Genomic DNA, 18,856 nt, shown 5'->3' on the forward strand with positions numbered 1-18,856 from the left:
CCTTATCGCTTTACGAAAATTCAAGCGTCGTTGTTCGATCGTTCTACTAGCAGGGACAACTATTGCACCTGAACAATCTGTCTCCCAATAGTAGCAACTCTACAATCTTTCTTCCCAATAATTAGACTCCGTGCAATCAATGAGAATCGAATACATGACTTTGGTTCCCGTAGCAATTATGACCAAGTTTATCGTTTTATCAAAAGTTATAGGTAGTGATAATTGAACTCAAATCTTTTAAAATTTGGGAACATTAGCTCTCAAATTCATGGTGAAACAAAAATCAATGTGTCAAGTGCATAAAAACAGATCATTGTGTTGAATATTCCCTTATTCATGTTATTTGAGAGTTTAATAAAAACAAAAAAAAAAAAACTCAACATTAACTCGCTCCAACTGGATTCTAAGCTTGTGATCTTTCAACCCAGAAAGGCAAACGATTCAAGAAACTATGCGTGTGCTCATCCCGTTTTAAACGAAAGATCCCAATTAATCGAGTCGATTTAAACACAAATATGAATGAAGCTGTTTGTTTACTAGATTGGTGTGATCCATTCCATACAAGATATAATCACTTTGCTGGTTATTGATAATGCATTGTTGCCAGTATCAATGTAGAATGTAAAAAAAACGAAAAGGATCGAGCAATTTTATTGATTCTAACATGAACTCTACTTGGTTTTGAACAACTCCAAAGTTCCTCAATCCAAAATCTTGGCCAGTGGCAAAGATTACAATCAACAGTACACTCTCCGAAAAGTCCTAAGCCAAACCAACAAGTTTCTCGCTGACCTCCCACACTTTTCGGGCTTTGTGGCCATCGCTGGCTTCTTGAGACAACTGGTTCTCGAAATTTGCCGAGTCCTTGTTCCAGCTCCAGTACACACCCGACTTTGTCAAGCTAGGATCACTCACAACCTGCAGAATCATACATAATTAGCAGAATGTTTGCACATAAGCAAAAGAATTTGCTTTGTTTTTTTTAGTACCTGAGCAAGCCTCTTGCCAGATTCCTCCTCTGAGACGAATCCCTTGGTGATGTACTTCTGGAATGGAGGGAAAAGGGCCCTGAATAAAGGGATGTGCTCTCTGAATAGCCCCGTGGTGGCTATGCATCCGGGGTACAGGGAGGCAAATGTGATGCCGGTTTCCTCGTGGTAACGGCGGTGAAACTCTTGCATCATGAGCATGTTGCAGACCTTGCTGTCCTTGTATGCTTTTGCACCGTCGAATTCTCCTCCGTCTATCATGGCGGAGCTGTTGAGGCCATTCAAACCCCCCTGAAGACCCCTCATGTCCCCAAGATTGGCCTTGGGAGGCACATTTCCAGCCAATGTGTTTGTATTACCTGAAAAATGTAATCTTGAATATGAATTCTGCCATATTGATCACACAAAATGATATGGGATCATTCTTAATTTAATTTACTGTACCTGTGATGGAGCCGACTATTATGAGTCTCTTGGAAGGGTAATCGGATTTGTCCATATCATGAAGAAGCAATCTTGCGAGAAGGAAGTGACCAAGATGGTTGGTGCCAACACTGAGCTCGAATCCATCGGCTGTGAATGAAGGCTCGCGTGCTGTTGGTTGGTAGATAGCAGCATTGCAAACGAGCACATCCAGAGGCCGGCCGGAACGCTTGAAGTTTTCGACGAATTGCCTCACACTGTCGAAGGATGAGAGGTCCAAATGCATGATGCTGTAGTTTTCCTTGGCCATTCCAACGGATTTGGCTGCTTTCTCGGCCTTGAGGAAGTCCCTGCAAGCCATAACAACGTCCCATTTCCCACTCTCAGCCAAAGATTTAGCCGTGGCGAGGCCTAAGCCGGAGGAGGCTCCGGTGACCACCACCGTTCCCTTCCTCAAAGTCTTCTTCCCTTGGGCGGTGGAGGGGGTGACAGATGGGGTCGTTGTAGCAACCGCCTCCACCCTCAATGCGGATAGCTTTCTTGACCCGAATTCTCTCTGTAAAAAAAAAAACAATGTCTAAACGTATGAACAATCGAGGAAGAGCTATGAGAGACATCACATGAAGTGGTTTACCTTGGCAGAAGAGCTATGTTCAGCTTTGACATGGTCTGCGAGTGAGACTCCAAACAGGCTGGATTCCTTCAAACCCGCACTGATTTTTCCCTGAAGTGAAACAAGTTTAAAAGCTTAATTAGCCAAGAATTAAAGGCAACTGAAATAATGTTAATTTATCTATCAGCATAATACCTCCTTGTGAATGGTGAATGCAGAGGGAACAAAAGCGGCAGACTGTAGAGCCATTGAGTATCAAGATATTTTATCTTTTCTGTTGCTGCAAGTGCAAGTAAATTCTTGATACTTTTGAGTTTGTGAGTGAGTGGAGTAAGTGATAGCAGTATATATAGCGAGGATTTTTGAGAAAGATCTACTGCTGTTCTGGAGAAGGATAAGATAATATTTTGTGGATGTATATGCCAATTGGACTGTGAAAACCAATCAGAGTTTGTGGTTTGGGATTTCCCTCGTGATATTTTTTTTATTACCTTTTTTCTTATACAGCCAAGAAAGAGCTGGTGTGGGGGTTACACTTAAAACTTACAAAATATGGATATTGGGTACATTACCCAACGCTGTTATGGGCTGGGATATGGAAATGTGGATAACGGGATTCGAATGGGTTATTATGGCATCATTCTCGGATGTACAGGAAATTATATACACTTTTTTGAGTCAAAGTATATTATTTACATCCATGGAAACGCATCTCACTCACTATAATATATTATTTACATCCATGGAAACGCATCTCACTCACTATAATTTTTTTTAAAAAAAAAAAAAAAAAAACCACCTTGAAGTTGAAACACACTATAAGTCTAGGAGTAAGCAAAATATCGGTCAAACCGATAAAACCGATAAAACCGAAAAAAAAAAGAAATTCAATTCAGTTTGTTCGGCGGATCGGTTAATTTTTTTTTAAAATATCGGTTAAATCAGTTTAATCGGTTCGAATTTGGTTTTCATAAAAAAATATCGATTAAACCGATTAAACCGAAATTCATTTATATAATTAAAAAAATATTGGGCTTGTCAAAAAATAAATATTGGGCCTTAACTTTTAACTATAATTATTTATTTATTTTTGAGTTTTAACTACATATATCTAACTATGTTTTAAGTCTAACCCAGCCAACAAAAAAACATCTCATACTTTCAAAATATAGAATCTAAAATTTATTTTTTTTAAAAAAATAAGAAAACTTAAAAATTTTAAAAAAACAAATAAAAATCGGTCAGTTCGGTTGAAAACCGAAATAACCAATTTTTTATCAGTTCGGTTTAGTCGATTTTATATACAAATTCGATCGGTTCGGTTTGTTAAAAAAAATTCGATCGGTTTGGTTTTTATAAATATCGGTACAGTCGGTTCGATTTTGACCGATTGCACACCCCTAACACTTACCAAGTAACCAACCAAGCAACGAGAAATCCTTATTTTCAAATGTTATTTATTTCCAACATGGACAAGATCCAGTATGGTTTCTGGCCTATAGTTGGTGGGGTCAAACAAACTAGCGAGACGAGTCAGCACATAACCCACTGTAATCAACTGTTAGAATCCATCCCACGTATTAGACGAGTTGGAAAAATACTAATTCAATCCACCTATTTTAAGTAATGAAACAAACCGGCTAATGGGTTTATATATAATTTGACGAATTGAGGCGAGCCGACCCGCTACCCATCATTAAACAAAGCATGTCAGCCCGTTATTTGGTGGGTTAGAAAATTTCCATCTCAACCCATTTATTTTAGGTGACAACCTATTTTGATACTCTACCTAGCATCATTCTTGCCAGAATCAAAATTAAGTCAAAATACTTGCTAGACCACGAATCTAAAGAAGACAACACTAACTGTTGTAAACAGGAAAGAAAATAAAGAGATGTCAAAAACAATTTATCAAATAATACTTCCTTTTACTTGTGAAAATTTCAAATCACAGATACATGTACAAATAGGCAAGGAAGCTGCCCATATCTTTAATAGCAGATACTCCACTTTCAGCCTTACCTCCAACAATATGTATACAAATGCCAGTATAAAATTGAATGAACTGTTAAAAGAATTTTGTATATATTACGACACTCTTCACTCTACACTTGCCGATTACAGAAACAAACAAGTTTCTAAATGGTTTAACATCTTCTTCGCTCCTCGCCGCCAACAAGATGCTCTAACATTACCATCTCACAGAATCTGTACAGTTTTGGAAATGTTGTCGTTACGAATCCATCAGGCACTTCACTTGATCACTGCCTTTTGAATCCATTGCTGCCTATTTTTGGTATAGTTCTAAGCTACACCAGGTGGTATACACCACAGGTATTGACATTGTTGCATCATTCGAAATTTAAGTGGAACCAATGAAATCTGACACTTATCGATATACAACACATGGTGCAGCATAGAAAACAACCCCCTATATTCGAACTGGCAACCCGAAATTCTGGAAAATCCTGATCTCTCCTCTAAGACCTGCAGTTACTATCACCATACCCACGGCTGACCTGTTTTGACAAAACCCATTGGAGTAGTCGACACTAACGCGAGGACTATGGTTCTTAGTAGCAGTGAAAAGTTTCTCCTCGGACCATGTTCTTGAGATTCTATCGAATAGATTGTTATTTGTAGCATAACATGGAGTTCCATTAAATGGGCTACTACTTCGATCAGATGCTAATGGCGAGCTCTCGCTACCATTAGCTTCTTCAATAGGTATAGTCGGATGATTGGCTATTACATCTTCCTCAAATCGATCAACCATACCATTTTGCCCCCCAGAACTATGTTGAACCTCAGATTGATCCGACGTGCTAGGCCAAGGAATCGCCACAGATACATCTAGACAATGGAAAAGCTCATAAGATTGGGTAACGGAAACACCTTTGCTTCTGTTTGGTTGTGATCCAACTTCATGCCTCCAAACATAGACATAAGAATCTTCACTCGCTGAGATCACATATTTCCCATTAGATGCAAGGGAGGCTGAAATTTGACTGTGTGTGTTCCGGAAACCTGTCAGAGAGTCTACATTAATTTCTTGGCCATAAAAAATATGTAAAATATTTCAACCAAAGCAAATGCATCAGTTAGGTCCACTACATTAAAGGATCAGATGACAAGGCAAATAAAAACCCTCATCAGGGGTGAAACAAAGTAAAATGAATAGAATGAGAACCGAATCAAATTTTAACATAATCCATTTGTTTGTTGATTCTTCAATGTGATCCTTCTAATAACTCTTTCAATTGTTTACCTGTGATGATCTGATAAAATACCCTTGTAACAAATAGCATGCGCATATAAAAGCACATGCATCATCTAACTGAAGTATTCATTTCAACATTCAAGTATTAAGTAGCATACTAGTAAATGAATTTCAACAATATTGAAAATTAAAACAAATTACTAAAAAAATGTATGTTTTGTAAAGAGACACAGCACAAAAAATCAATAACCCAATGGAAAAATATCGATAAAGCAAAATTAAAAAATTTCCTCTTGATAAAGATCTAACAATAGATGTAAGATTAACATAATAATGATCGAATTTTATACTTCCAACAACTTCAAAAAGTATCACGCATTCCATATGGTTTTTGATAGGCTCATATCTCATATCCATTCAGCAACGCAATAAACCAGAAACAAGAAGCTGAAATAGATCGCATAAAATGAAAACAAAGATCCCAGAGATAATAACACTCTATACAAAGAGATAAACTCTTTTACCCTAGCCAATGCCGGTGAAAACACTCGAGCAGGGCCTTAAGTGATCAAGAGAGTGATACTGTCATGGGCCTAGATACATTGGGCCAAAGCTATTATCTTGTCGTGAAGAGAATTCTAGAAGGAATGACTTGGGAGGGGGGCAAGGGGAATATATTAGGAGGCTAGCTTTGGCTTGGGTACAGTTGTACAGAGATCATCTCTAGGTTATTCTTTACTGAAATTCTCTTCAATTATTAGTAGATATTAATTGTGGTTGCTAACAGTTTTTTGTGATAAGATATATTATTGTTAGGATACGATTGGTTGGATGGATGTGATAGTGTAATGAATATTTATTGTGAGATAAAAGAATTGATTTTGTAGCAAGTAAATATAAGAAATTAATATTTAAGTGTTGTTTTCTTTGAGGTTTTAGTTATACATAGGATATCATCCTTCCCAAACTTATGGGTGCCTTTCATTTTCCCCAACTTGTGTCACCATATGGTCTCTTCTCCACGCTTCATCAATCTTCTACAAGTTGCACCTCACTTACAGTAGTCTCCATGACCAAGCTATCCTCCAACCCACCTAATATCAGTAACAAGTGAAACTTCTCTTTCCCACCATACCTTCAACTCAAGCTCCACCGAGTTGATGCATCACCCTCATTTCAAGGTTTTAAACTTTCGAATCTCCATCCAATAGAAAAGCCCTGGGGTTCACTTCCATAGCCAACCACAGCAATTTTATAATGTCAAAATATGTGTTATTATTATCTTTATTTGGGAGCATAATGGGGAATTTATGATTCTTATCAAGGTTATGATAAATTAGCACACCATTCAAGGAGATGAAGTACGAGGCAGATACAGTAAATTACACAGGGCTGAGATATTCAATCCGGGCCTAAACCAAACAAGAGATGAAGTCGGATTATTTTATCAATCCTTTCTATCAATCACACCAAACACCGCCTTATAAATGCTAATTATATTAAACTCATAGGATCACTATTTTCACAGAAGTTGTAAAATTAACATTTGGTTAAAGCCTTAAAGGGGTCAGATTCATATTCATCCCTTGTCTTTTCATTCAATATTCAAATTCATTTATGTCACTATCATTTTCTTAAACTTGCGAACAAAAAACCGCACATTCAAATGTTTTTTAAGTTCGGATTAAAATTAATAGAATGAACATGAAAATTTTCACGATCTTTTAGTGATTACGTGAATTCATATGATATAGCAAGCCAAAACTCAAATTTTAGAGAATAAATTACACATATTCCCATTATTAGATGGTTTATTTATTTCATACAGAAAACTATTGATTGAGGGGTATTTTAGTAAAATTAATTTAAAAAATGGTATAAATAATATATCAATTTAATAAAAAAATTGAATTGAAGACGAATGAATGTTGGAAAAGTGAGGGATGATTATTTACCCATCAAAAAAGTGATCTGGTGGACACTGGGAAATAAAAATTGAGTAAAACTTTGGCAAGTTCTTTGAAGCGATACCATCAAGAATTTAGTAGATCAAAATCACAGCCTTTATGACTTAAAGAATTGCTAAGGCACATCTTCGTACCTTTGAACTTGTGAACAAGCTCAACACCGTCTATGACTCGAATTCTACAATCGGCAGATGTAACGAGCACTTCAGATGTACTTCCAGGTGCAAACTGCAAAATATGTCAAATCAGAATCGAGTTTCTCAAAATAATTTTAAAAAACAAAGCTTTCCAAGGCAAGGATGATTTAAATAATTGGGAAAAAAATTAGAAGAGCGACCACCGCTCCCCTCTTTTTCTCCCTGAATGAGTGGATACATAGTTGAGTGTGCGTTTTTCTACAGTTGCTAATGGCATGGTTACCTGGAAACCTGTTATTTTCTTCTGATGGGATTTCTTCTTCTTATTCTGCAGATTTATCTGGTTTTTTGGTAGCAATTTATTTTCTGGAAACAGAATGTCACATTCATAAAAAACTAATCAAGAGAAGTTTGTCTTATGCAACTAATTTACTATATCATACCAGATGTGTTGTATATGCGGCAGCTACCCTTGTATGAACCAACTAGAGCCCCCTACAATAAGTTATGAACTTATCGTATATAAACAAATTGAGTATGTGCAAAATCATATGGATTTCTCCAGATTATGCACTAAAAAACTGAAACAATTGGAACTAAGGTAATAAATAAAATCTATGCAAACCTGTCCATCTGGTGTATAGCAAGCTGCAGTAACCATTTCACGCAAATCACTCCAATCAACAACTTTCCGTTCAGGGATGCTCCATATCCGCACCTTAGCATCCAGGGATCCACTGATGAAGTATCTATCATCAACAGGATTGAACTGGATGCAGGTTACTGTTAAATCCAGAAGACTTGTCAGCAGATTAGCTATATTTTAACTCTCTTCGAAGAAAGTGCTTGAATTCAGAAATCCAAAACTTATACAAGAGAAAAATCAACTTCCATATGCATTGAGATTTGAGACAAACTGTTAGCCACATGCAAACTCTCTTACTGATTTAAATTTAAAATATTTAAAGATCCGAACCCCAGCCAATACCCTGCTTATTTCAGAACAAAACAACAAATTCCCACTTCAATTTTAATCTCATCATTTACAATCAACCACTTGACAAATCTTTATTGTTAATTTTACATAAATTGCTCGACTTTCTCATGTGTGTCCTTTCCATTCCCCTACGCACCATGAATTATTCTTCATGCTAATCATAAAGACAACTAAATTTGGACAGGCAGTCTAGTGCAACCATGTATCAGATTATGACAGTGACTCAGTAAGGCTTGTTACTAACAGGCTTTACTCGGTGGTTCAACAAAAATTGCATGTAAACTAAAATCATGCATGGTCATGGGATCCCTTTGTGTGCTTACTAAGACTGCCCACTGCCATAACATCTTTTAAAGGAATCAATTAACAACAAGACTGATTTTGACAGCCCCCTCAGTTTAACTATTTACAGTGTTTTAAAAGGGGGTGCCTAGGCGCTAGCCGGTCGCCCACCGCCCTGATTTTTAGACAGTTGAAGCTTCTGGGAGTTATTACATTAATTGGTCGCCTAATCACTGCCTAGACGCCTCAAAATTCGCCTAGACGGCCGCCTAGATTAACATATAATTTTTTTATTTTTCTTATTTTACTTTGTTTAAAAAAGATTATTTGACATATTTGGCAATCAATTTGTAGCGGATGAAGACGAGAAATATATCATGTATTCCGAGTTTGAATTCGATAAAGAAAAATTAATGGAGAAATATTAAGATAAACAAGAATAATTAGATAGTTAGACTAAAAAAACACCACTTAGGCAGATGAATTCGATAAAGAGGAATTATTAGAGAAATATTAAGATGGATCGGAATAGGATATTTAGCCTAAAAAGAAAAAACCGCCTAGGCGGGCGGCCGCCTAAGCGTCTAGGTGACCGCCTAACGCTTTTTAGAACATTGCCTATTTATGCTATTGTTCTTCGCCTTCCCTAAAGTCCTTGATCCATCCATTATTGGCCGAAACATGGATTATTGTTGTCACACCAAAGTCGATCCTAATGCAGCTTCTCAGGTATCAAATGCAGCATAACAAAGTTGGAGGTTCCATACTTAGGAGCACATGCAGTAAAGTCATTCTGAATGATTTGCAGAAGTATATTGATTCAAGAAGTCCCACAATCACAACCAAATAGGTACTCGGAAGTCCGATCTCAAAGGTGGATAGAGAAGTTTGAGCAAGACAGTAACACAGATATAAAAAATTACCATAGTCGCTGTGTGAAAAGATCTTTAAGCAACACTTGGCTGACAAATCCCATAGCCGCACTGTTTTGTCCATGGAAGATGATAATAGTTGCTAGAGACGAGAGACAATGGTTTGACATGTGTTAATTTTATGTCCTAATTGCTTAAAAAATAAAAAGCAAATGATAAATCTGTACATGGCAACGTAGATTGGTAAAAGATTACAGTGAAAAAATATTTCAAGATTGTGGCTGAAATACTTCTTAAAAAATATTTACAACAATATAGATTAGAATTTAGAACTGCAGTAAAGTAACATAAGCAAGATTTCCAAGTCATTAAATATGTAGAATAAAAAACTTGCAAGTTCCAACATTTCTCTGGAAAACAAAGTGTGGATCATTAGATTTTCACAGGGTTAACAATGACTCTCAAGCCGCTTTGAACCATCAAGAGAAGTAGCTCTGACAGTGAATAGATGTAAAAAATATGACCCTCTTAAACATGCATCCTTTTTTATTCATGTAACTCGAAGAAATTATGAAATAACAAGAATTCTCAGAGCTAGTAACTCATATATAGAACTGTTCGCATTTATGGTGCTCTCTGACCTTGCTGCATCGCATATGTGACCAAGATAAAATCAAGGAATCACAATGAAAGGCCAGCGTAACTCAGAGAGCATCCCAAGCACACAAGGAATTGAAAACAAAACATAAGAAACTACTCTCTTCAACTACAGGCAGCAATCAAAGGTGATAGTAAAAGTTTTACATTGTACATTTGGTGTCACAGAAGGAAGCATTCTCTTACTTGAGATTTGGACCATGAGAGATCAAGAACATCATCTGAATGACCTTGAAACGTACAGATGGGCTTCTCTGAAAGAGAGAAAAGGGTCTCTGGCACCAACACTTGCTCAACACTCAATGATTTTCTACTTACAGATGACCTCCCTCTTTTCTTCTTCTCCGAGAGACTATCTATATTGGGCGACAATGAAGAGGGCTCTGGAGATCCATTAGCTAGACACAGTAGATTGAAATTCCCATCTTCAAATTTATCAAACATGCAATCTCCCTTCTTCTCCGTTTCCACAACCTGCCACACATGAACCACACGGTCCTCACCAGCACTAGCCAAATACCTGCCATCCAAGCTAAACTTAATTGCCCAAATCGATCCATTGTGCGCCTGTATCTCCTGGCTCTTATACATTGCCGTAAGCTCTTTAACAGTCTTACCATACTGCCTGACACGAACTCTTTCCGGCCCATGAAAGGAAACATCTTGGCTATCATCCGTGGCTGAGCTTGATCTCCTTCCACCCTTCTCAGAAGAAGTATCCCTCTCATCACTGCTCCGCCTATCCTTAATCCCAGCAACAGAATTCGCCATATCCTTGATACTCCTCAACCAACTTCTTCTCTTCAACTTAGATCCACTCCCACAGCTACCATCGGTCTTTGAATCCGAACCTTCCTTGTTCCTCTCCTCCACATTCTGCCTCCTCATCAACTCCTGAACAATGGGTGAAGTCCCAACCGACATCTCGGAGGAGAACTCCTCCATGGTGAATTGCCTCCCGGTTCCCACTTCCTTGATTTTTTCCCACATCCCATCCTCCCTCAACTCGTTCACCACAAACTCCTTCCCATTATCCAGATTCTTTATCATACAGACTCCACTTTCGTCATCACACTCCAAACTCTCATCCAGCTCATTCTTAGAAGCAGTCATTGGACTATTCAAACTCCCGTGTCGCGTCCCATCCACATCAATCTTAATTTTCGGCGGTTTACCCGGAGAACTAGAAACGTTCACCGGTGATTCACGGCCACTTCTCTGATTAACATTATTTACAGCAGCATCAATCCCACCGGCACGGTCATTGCCAACAGAATTTTCGGAACGGACTTCAAAAATTTGAGCTGAATCGCAGTTGGCATCTGATTTCGATAGCACAATTCCAGAGACGGATGCTCTACCACTAACATCGCAATTCCGAGAAGAATCAAGGGTATCGGATACATCACTACTAAAACTGGGAGATTTGTCACCAGGGTTCAAGTGATCGGGTGAAGGCAAGAAAGTTTGTGAGGGGCGGTGGCGCAGGAGAGAGGGGTTCCTACTAAGACCCATCTGGCGAAGGAGGTGTAACCGGCGCTCCTCCACCGACAAGGGTTGAGAGGTCCAAAGGTCGTAGTTTTCACACACGCCCACAGGGAATCTGGGAACGGGGCCAGATTGAACGGCATTGTGATTCTCAGGGTGACGATCGTAGTCTTCCTCGGGGTCGGAAGAGTAAGGCGAGCAGGAACAGGAAGTGTTTGAGGAAGAAACGAGGCGATCGAATGAGTCGTGGAAGCACTCATCATCATCATCTTCTTCTTCTTCCCAAGATTTGGTCATGGCTTACCTTGTCCCATTGAAAAGCGACGGCCCGAATCACATTCCCAGAAGGGTCGGGCCGGGCAGCGGTTCTCGCTTCTCCCTCCCCAAACCCTTCCTCCCTCTATACGAGCACAAATGGGTATTGGTGGAATGCGTTTTGGAAGAGCTGTGGAAGAGAAAAGCGCAGATCCGATGATGGGTTTGGAGAGAGGGAGAGTGTCGTCTAGTGGCGGTGTTGGGTTTTGTGCGTGTGGGAGTGAGTTTGGGAAACAAAGAAAGAAAGTTCGGGGGGAATTTTAATGGCAATTCAACAAATTTCATCTTCATTATATTATTATTATTATTATTATTATTATTATTTCAATTTCCTTTTTTTTAGGCAATTTATTGTATTTAGGTTTTTAAATAATAAATAATAAAGTAGTTGCATCCACAACTAAAAACTCAAGTCTCATTTCTCAAGTTTTGTAGAAATGAGATGTTTTTAGTCATACATGATATATAGAAAAGGTACGAGCGTCGTCCGATTCATAAAATATTAAATAAAATGATTGTTACTAGTTAATGTGATATGACATAGACAAATAATATAACGGATAAAGATGAAATCTTAATTAATTAGTGTGTGTTTCGGCTCCTATGATATTCATGTATCTTCTTTCTATAGGTTCTTCGACTTCATGTCACGTCTCTGTCATACGATTGTCTCTATACTCACTACTGCAATGATATCTTCATATTCTCGTGTTACTTGCGATGGTTGTCTATCTCTATATGTAGTCTATATTCATATGAAAAGAAATTATAGAGATCATTTATCTGGACATGACGAGTAACTAGATTATCAGAAGACGTATTGAACAAGGGAATGAAAATGCATGAAACTCATGTATGCTTTTGACTTTTTATTTTAACATCCCCGTAATAAGTTTTTTGTGGAATTTTTTGAACGTAGGTGCTAAAGTGTTCGATTGGCTAGCACATCCCATTACTTCAAAAGCTCATGAGTTAGGATAACCGAAGATTGAAGAGACCTTGGCGCAGGTGCTCAAGTGGTGTCTTGCACTCTTACGGCACAAAATAATAATATTGGCAATCCAATTATTAATTCATCACTACTCAAGCAAATCTCCTCATTTAATTTCCTCTCAACGTAGGCTTTATATATGCGAAGTCTAGCAAGATCAAATCACTATGTTAAGATCGTTGTTTGGCGGTTGGAGCTGCAACGTCATGTTTTCTTTTTCCTTCTTCTCGATCTCGATCTATTTCTGATGAGTTTGTCATATAAATTTATATATGAATCTCGGTCTTATATATATAAGTTGTCAAAATTTGATAATAGTGTCATGTTGTTGCTTTGTTTAAAAAAGAATCACTTTTAGTTAGAGTGCTAACGTGATATTAAATACGCCAAAAATGGTTGACACACTATCATAATATTTGACATTTTATCAATAATGTTTTGTGTCCTGTCAGCAATATTCAATATCACATAACAACTAGGCGTGAAATTATTCCAGTGGTGTCAATTTAAACTTTGACTTACATAAAAAAAAAACTAAAATAATATAATATAAAGATGGTTTTGCTAATTTTCCTCTTACATTTACAATTATAGTTTGTGAAATTGAATTGAATTTAATGATAAGTACAAACAAGTCATGGTAGAAATTACAATTTTAATCATGTAATTTGATAATTTCCCATTTTTTGGTCCAAAATACTATCGATTTGAAGTTTTAGTGCAACAAATTTGTTTGTTTTTTTTAAAATTTTACTTATTTTTTATCGGATTAATGATGTGATATCATGACGTGACACCATAAAATTGATGATATGACATTGAAAATTATTGGTCTAAAATGAAAAAATGTTGACGCATGTGATGCTACGTCAAATCCGAAGAAAAAACAATTATAAGCAAAACAAAGACAATTTATTTAAAATTGTAAATTGAAAGTTTTTAGGATTGAAAATGAGAATAAGAAAAATTTGAGGACACACATTGTAAATTTTCCCTAGCAATTAAGCTATAAATTAATTACATGTTGGGCCCTAAAAAAGAAATAGTAAATTAGTAATATCTAATCGGAAAATTTGTGATAAATTCCTAATAGTAAACATGAATTCCTCCTCAGTCCCCAAGTCAGTAATTCTTTGTTCTAAATCCCTGACATAAGCATGTTGCTTGTTACAACTTCCTATTTGGGCCAGTTTACAAAAATGCCCCTAAAATGATTTAAACATCCAACACTATCCCTCACTTTAATTTTCAAATAAAGAAAAAACCAGAACATGGACGATCGGTAGTTTCCCTCCCTCACCCAACCGATTCTTCTCGCAGGAAAGCAGTGATCTTTTGCGACAAGGTTTTGAGCTCAGAAAATGGCACCGTTGACTAGACGAAGCAGGCATTCAAAAGATAAGTCAGTTGAAGGAGCTTGTAGAGTCCGGAAGGAAAATAAATCTAGCACTGTGAAGAAGTCGAAGAAATCAAAAATAGGTGAACCCTGTTTTAAATTTTTTAAATCGGCCGCTTTATATGATTCGTCTCGAGTAACTGAGAAAATTGTTCGTTTAGAGAAATAATTTTGGTCCTCATTATATGAATCTTTAATATTTTTGTGTTTCCATTATTTTGAGGGTTTTGTGGCTCAAATGTCTTGCTACCATTCTTGTTTGCATATATTTGTCGAAACATTCACATCATTATTTATAATTTTCGTATTTAATTTTGACAGTTCCTCAGTTTAAATTATTTATCCCCAATTTTTAGGGTTTTGTTCTTGAAATTGTTTTTGAAGTACATCTTGGTAAATGAATGTTATTTTGTTATGTTGTTGTGATGTTTTTGATTTATTGAATATATATTCAATAATGTTATATTGTTGAAGACAATTGATAAATTTCTGTATAGAAGTACCCAAATGTTCCCAAATTTGAAGTTTTTGTTCTTTTCCATGCAATATTCCATTCTGTTATTTTATAATGAAATTTTTTTTAATGATTTTTAAATATTAGAAATGGCTGATGAAGAGGAAATATGTGATGATTTTGAGTCGATCAAAAGTGGCAAGGTTATATTTACTCGATGTTCCCCCGCTTATTGTAAAAAAATAATGGAGGAGTTGAAGGTGGTCATAGGGAATGAACAAATGAGCAGAATAAAAGAAACTCCATTCGGTAAATGAATAGACATGCCTGCTCTACCTGTGAGTAGTGGCAGGGTAGATTATCTGTTTAAAAGATTTGATAGTTCTTCATGCTCATTCGTTATTGGTGGTGATATTTCCATTCCTTTCACATCAAGAGACTTCTCAATTGTGCTTGGTTTGCATCAGAGAGGTCAACAAGTTGATCTGGACCTCAAGCTTGAATCAAGTTTCCTGTCTCGGCACTTCGGAGGAAAAATAAGCAACACTCACAGGATCGTTATAAAAAGAAGCTTGTTTCACTTACGAGTAGTAATGTCGAAGCTGACATTGATGACTTTGTTAGAATATTCATTTTGTTCATATTTAATTCTGTAATATTCTCGACTGGTAATTACATTACTCCTGCTTTTATCTTTTCCTATATTGATGAACTGAGCACTTTTTTTGAGTTTGGATGGGGAGATGCTGCGTATCGGTTTTTATATCGAGAATTAGACAATCAAGCGAGTAAACTGTATTTGGATGGTTGCACGGCTGGATTGATGGTGAGTATATAATTATCTGAGTTATTGTGCTATTAATTTGTTGAATTTGTTTACTTATATGATTTTTTGCTTAGGCTTGGTTCTATGAAAGAGTGTCGCCATTAGCTGTGCCGCGTGGTGTTCATATCTGCCCCCGCATGTTTCATTTCGGAAAAAGCAAGATCCAGTTGGATGCTGTGAAAGCTGAAGTGGCTTTTGATGTCATATCGTCAACCAATATATCTTCTATTTTACTAATCATATTTCGAATGCTGGAGCTTTGCATTATATATATTTGTTTTTGGATCAGGTTTTGTCGATTCATCCCTTTCCTGAGGAGGAAATGTTGTTGGAGAACAAGGTAATATGAGTAGCATCCTTTATTTCATGTTTTAGAAAAAAGAAATATTCTTCATTATTTTATTTGTTGTTGTAGTTGTTGCTTCCGGTTTCAAAGGACAAGAAGATAGGAGAAATAACTGTGAACTAGAAAAAACTATGAATAAACAAATTGCTGAGATTAAAATGTTGAAAAGAATTTGTGCGCAGTTGAAACGTGAGAGAGTTGGCGCTAAGATGAAGCTGGTTGACTTGAAAGAAAATATGGTTTTGAAGAAAGAATTTACTCGAAATCGCAAAGGCAAGGACATTGTAGTTGATAATGATCTGAGTGTTGATGATGCTGCTGATGGAATGAATGAAACCGATGAGGAAGAGGAGTTGAGTGTGAGTCATGACCTAGGGGGTAATTTATATGATTTTGTTGATGTTCCTGTCAAGAATTGTGTTGATTACTCGGTGAAGGGAAAAAGTGTTGTTGGTGAATTGGATAAGACCAATGTTCCAGATATTGGTGAATTGAAGATAGGTGAAGATGCATGTGACGATGGATTGGGTATTGGAAATGGAAAATGCTGAGCCCGAGGGTGAAAAAAATGCAGAAAGTGGTCCATTGGGAACGAAAAGTACCGAAGCCGATGGACAGAATTCTTGTACTGAGGATCTGATTGAGATTGATCAAATGTTGGATAATCTTGTATCAAAAGTCGTTAAGGAAAATAATGTTTCTGAGGTTTATATTTCAAAAACTGTGTTAACCAATGTGTTGGAAAGGGATACTGGTGACTATACCTCTGAAAAAAGTGGTGGGGTCGACGAGAGTTGATGATAATTCGAATAAGGTTGCGAAAAACACTAATTTCCCATCTTCCATCGTTGATAATGTCCGAACGAGGGGTGATCGGGTGAAGAAAAGAAAGCCATCATTCTTTGTGACTCCACCCAGTACCACACCGAAGAGGAAGGGCAGAAAAAAGTTTTACTTTGCTTGAAACCAACTTTAACCTTGGTTAATTTATTTTGAGGTCCTATATTTTACTTCGTGTTACTGATGTTGACTATGTTTGTGTATTCTGCCATAGGGAGGAAAAATAATTGATGTTGAGCTTGAACAAAATAATGATTTGAGTAACCAGTGGACTAGTCCGTATCAAGGTAGAACAGATTTTTGTGGACATGAAGAAGCCACTGCCGAAGAGAAAAAGTTGTTGACGGATTATCTTTCTAGGGATGACATCACGTATGAATTTTCTCACTAAAATCTCTCTCTATTTGTTTATCACTTTTTTTAGAATCATTTTTAATACAATAGAATTCATTTATTTTTGTAGTGTCGACGTTTGACAAGATGAAATTGTCCATATGTCACGGTTCGTGTTCTGTGGTTTCTTGTTTGGTAAGCTTGTTAGCAATGAAATTATCAATGTTCAAATGCGCATGATGGAAAAATACAGTGTGGATAAAGGAAATGAGATATTTTGCATGGACACTTTGGTGCAGGTTAGTAGAAATATAAAAGCGGCATCGATGAGTTAGTATACATTTGAGTTCGTTTATGGTTTTTAATGTTATTTTGTTTTGTCTAACGTAGAGAGAAGTGTTTAATCTCCTCGGAAGAGTGGGGAAGAAATGAAGGTCCAGAACAATGACTACGACTCCTTTTTTGCGGAACTCTCAGCTGCCTCTAAGTTTTGTTTGCAGAAAATTAACGGATATACGTTCAAGAGATGCAAATACCTCATTTTCCCAATTAATAGCAGAGTGCATTGGTTTCTGCTAGTATTTCACGCAAAAGAGGGGATATTCAAAATGTGGAATTCACTTCCCGATTCTTTCAGCTTAGGGGCGTGTAGAACTTTGGTGAGTCTTTATTGTGTCATGTCATGTGATTTGTACGAATGTTTTTTTTAATAATCTTTATCTTTGAAGGCACGTTTTCTGGTTGGTTGGGTTCGTCATAATTCAAATTTCGTCATACCCGACTCTAATGTGTTGAGAGAACGTACGCGTCATCAAGGTGAATCACTTGATTGTGGTGTTTTTGCATGCATGTGGGTAGAGTGTCTAGCCCGTGACTTGGCTGAGATGTGGGAATATCAGAATACAATAAAGATGGACACATATCGTGCTCGACTGGCTGCAAGTATTTTATCTCATGAAAGGGGATTGCTCAAAAACAATTCTACATAACTGTCTTTGTAAGGTTTTGTGATTGATGGAAATATCAATAGTACGTAACTCTGTTTATATTATTTTGTAAAACTCCATTTGGGATGAAACAAGTTCAAGTAGCCTCATATTTTGTACAATTTAATTCTGGAATATATTATCACATATTAAGAATAATCTCCTTAATAAATGGAATATTCTCTCTTGCGTGGTGCGATTCATGAACTTGAATTGAATTTGTAAGACGTGTGCAGTGGTAGAATACAATATGATGATTATTTTTTTTTTTATCTACTACAACAATTTGAGGACTATCATTTACTCTAATTCCACTCAAATTTAGGAACAGGTGACCGAAAAAGCGAGCACAACTAGTAACCAGGTACGGGATAAATGTCACTTAATCGAGAACAATGCGTTCCGATTGTGGGACAACCATTGTGGACCATAAGTATCACACTCCCCTAGTGGAAGTGTCTTTGGATCAAAATTTCAGTTATATAGAACAATCCAATATGAATTTGGAATAATCTTCTTGAAATCCGGCACAAGATGACATGTCCTTATAATTCCACTCCAAGATCGTACAATACGGTGCATGACACAAGTGAAGAGGATATTTCAATCTCTAGAGATTGGGGGAACCATCACCCAAGTGTTTTTCTAGTAATGTATTGTGCTCTACATTGTCTAAGGTGTAGGAGAGAGACATTGATCATGACCCAATGAGAGCACCATTTGT

General features: G+C 36.9%; 3 protein-coding genes across 3 annotated transcripts; 1 reads left to right on the forward strand and 2 right to left on the reverse strand.

Moving 5' to 3' along the window:
• Positions 1 to 622: 622 nt before the first annotated feature.
• LOC140885023 (protochlorophyllide reductase-like) lies at positions 623 to 2,378 on the reverse strand. Its single transcript, XM_073291943.1, has 5 exons — positions 2,221 to 2,378; positions 2,047 to 2,136; positions 1,434 to 1,968; positions 990 to 1,348; positions 623 to 918 (listed from the first exon to the last, which is right to left on the reverse strand). Exons 1-5 carry the CDS (start codon positions 2,272 to 2,274, stop codon positions 763 to 765), a joined length of 1,194 nt encoding a protein of 397 aa, XP_073148044.1. The 5' UTR covers positions 2,275 to 2,378; the 3' UTR covers positions 623 to 762.
• Positions 2,379 to 3,952: 1,574 nt separating this feature from the next.
• On the reverse strand, positions 3,953 to 12,200 carry LOC140887729 (uncharacterized). The gene is made up of 7 exons (XM_073295172.1): positions 10,344 to 12,200; positions 9,552 to 9,642; positions 7,975 to 8,132; positions 7,793 to 7,844; positions 7,633 to 7,715; positions 7,347 to 7,440; positions 3,953 to 5,052 (listed from the first exon to the last, which is right to left on the reverse strand). The coding sequence occupies exons 1-7, from the start codon at positions 11,940 to 11,942 to the stop codon at positions 4,457 to 4,459; spliced, it is 2,673 nt and encodes an 890-aa protein (XP_073151273.1). The 5' UTR covers positions 11,943 to 12,200; the 3' UTR covers positions 3,953 to 4,456.
• A 5,374-nt stretch (positions 12,201 to 17,574) lies between these two features.
• On the forward strand, positions 17,575 to 18,135 carry LOC140874441 (putative ubiquitin-like-specific protease 1B). Its single transcript, XM_073277730.1, has 2 exons — positions 17,575 to 17,805; positions 17,875 to 18,135. Exons 1-2 carry the CDS (start codon positions 17,575 to 17,577, stop codon positions 18,133 to 18,135), a joined length of 492 nt encoding a protein of 163 aa, XP_073133831.1.
• Positions 18,136 to 18,856: the final 721 nt, after the last annotated feature.

This window comes from Henckelia pumila, chromosome 1 (genome assembly GCF_033568475.1).
Source record: "Henckelia pumila isolate YLH828 chromosome 1, ASM3356847v2, whole genome shotgun sequence".
In the NCBI taxonomy this organism is placed as follows: domain Eukaryota; kingdom Viridiplantae; phylum Streptophyta; class Magnoliopsida; order Lamiales; family Gesneriaceae; genus Henckelia; species Henckelia pumila.

What these genes read in the sequence shown, in the direction of transcription:
- LOC140885023 (XM_073291943.1), bottom strand. Translation starts at nt 2,274, where the DNA reads ATGGCTCTACAGTCTGCCGCTTTTGTTCCCTCTGCATTCACCATTCAC. An exon ending in CATTCACCATTCACAAGGAG is followed by an intron (nt 2,137 to 2,220) that starts GTATTATGCTGA and finishes GTTTCACTTCAG; the next exon opens with GGAAAAATCAGTGCGGGTTT. An exon ending in CTGGCAAGAGGCTTGCTCAG is followed by an intron (nt 919 to 989) that starts GTACTAAAAAAA and finishes ATGATTCTGCAG; the next exon opens with GTTGTGAGTGATCCTAGCTT.
- LOC140887729 (XM_073295172.1), bottom strand. Translation starts at nt 11,942, where the DNA reads ATGACCAAATCTTGGGAAGAAGAAGAAGATGATGATGATGAGTGCTTC. An exon ending in CTTTTCACACAGCGACTATG is followed by an intron (nt 8,133 to 9,551) that starts GTAATTTTTTAT and finishes TGGATTTAACAG; the next exon opens with TAACCTGCATCCAGTTCAAT. An exon ending in CCGCATATACAACACATCTG is followed by an intron (nt 7,716 to 7,792) that starts GTATGATATAGT and finishes TTCTGTTTCCAG; the next exon opens with AAAATAAATTGCTACCAAAA.
- LOC140874441 (XM_073277730.1), top strand. Translation starts at nt 17,575, where the DNA reads ATGAAGGTCCAGAACAATGACTACGACTCCTTTTTTGCGGAACTCTCA. An exon ending in TAGGGGCGTGTAGAACTTTG is followed by an intron (nt 17,806 to 17,874) that starts GTGAGTCTTTAT and finishes TTATCTTTGAAG; the next exon opens with GCACGTTTTCTGGTTGGTTG.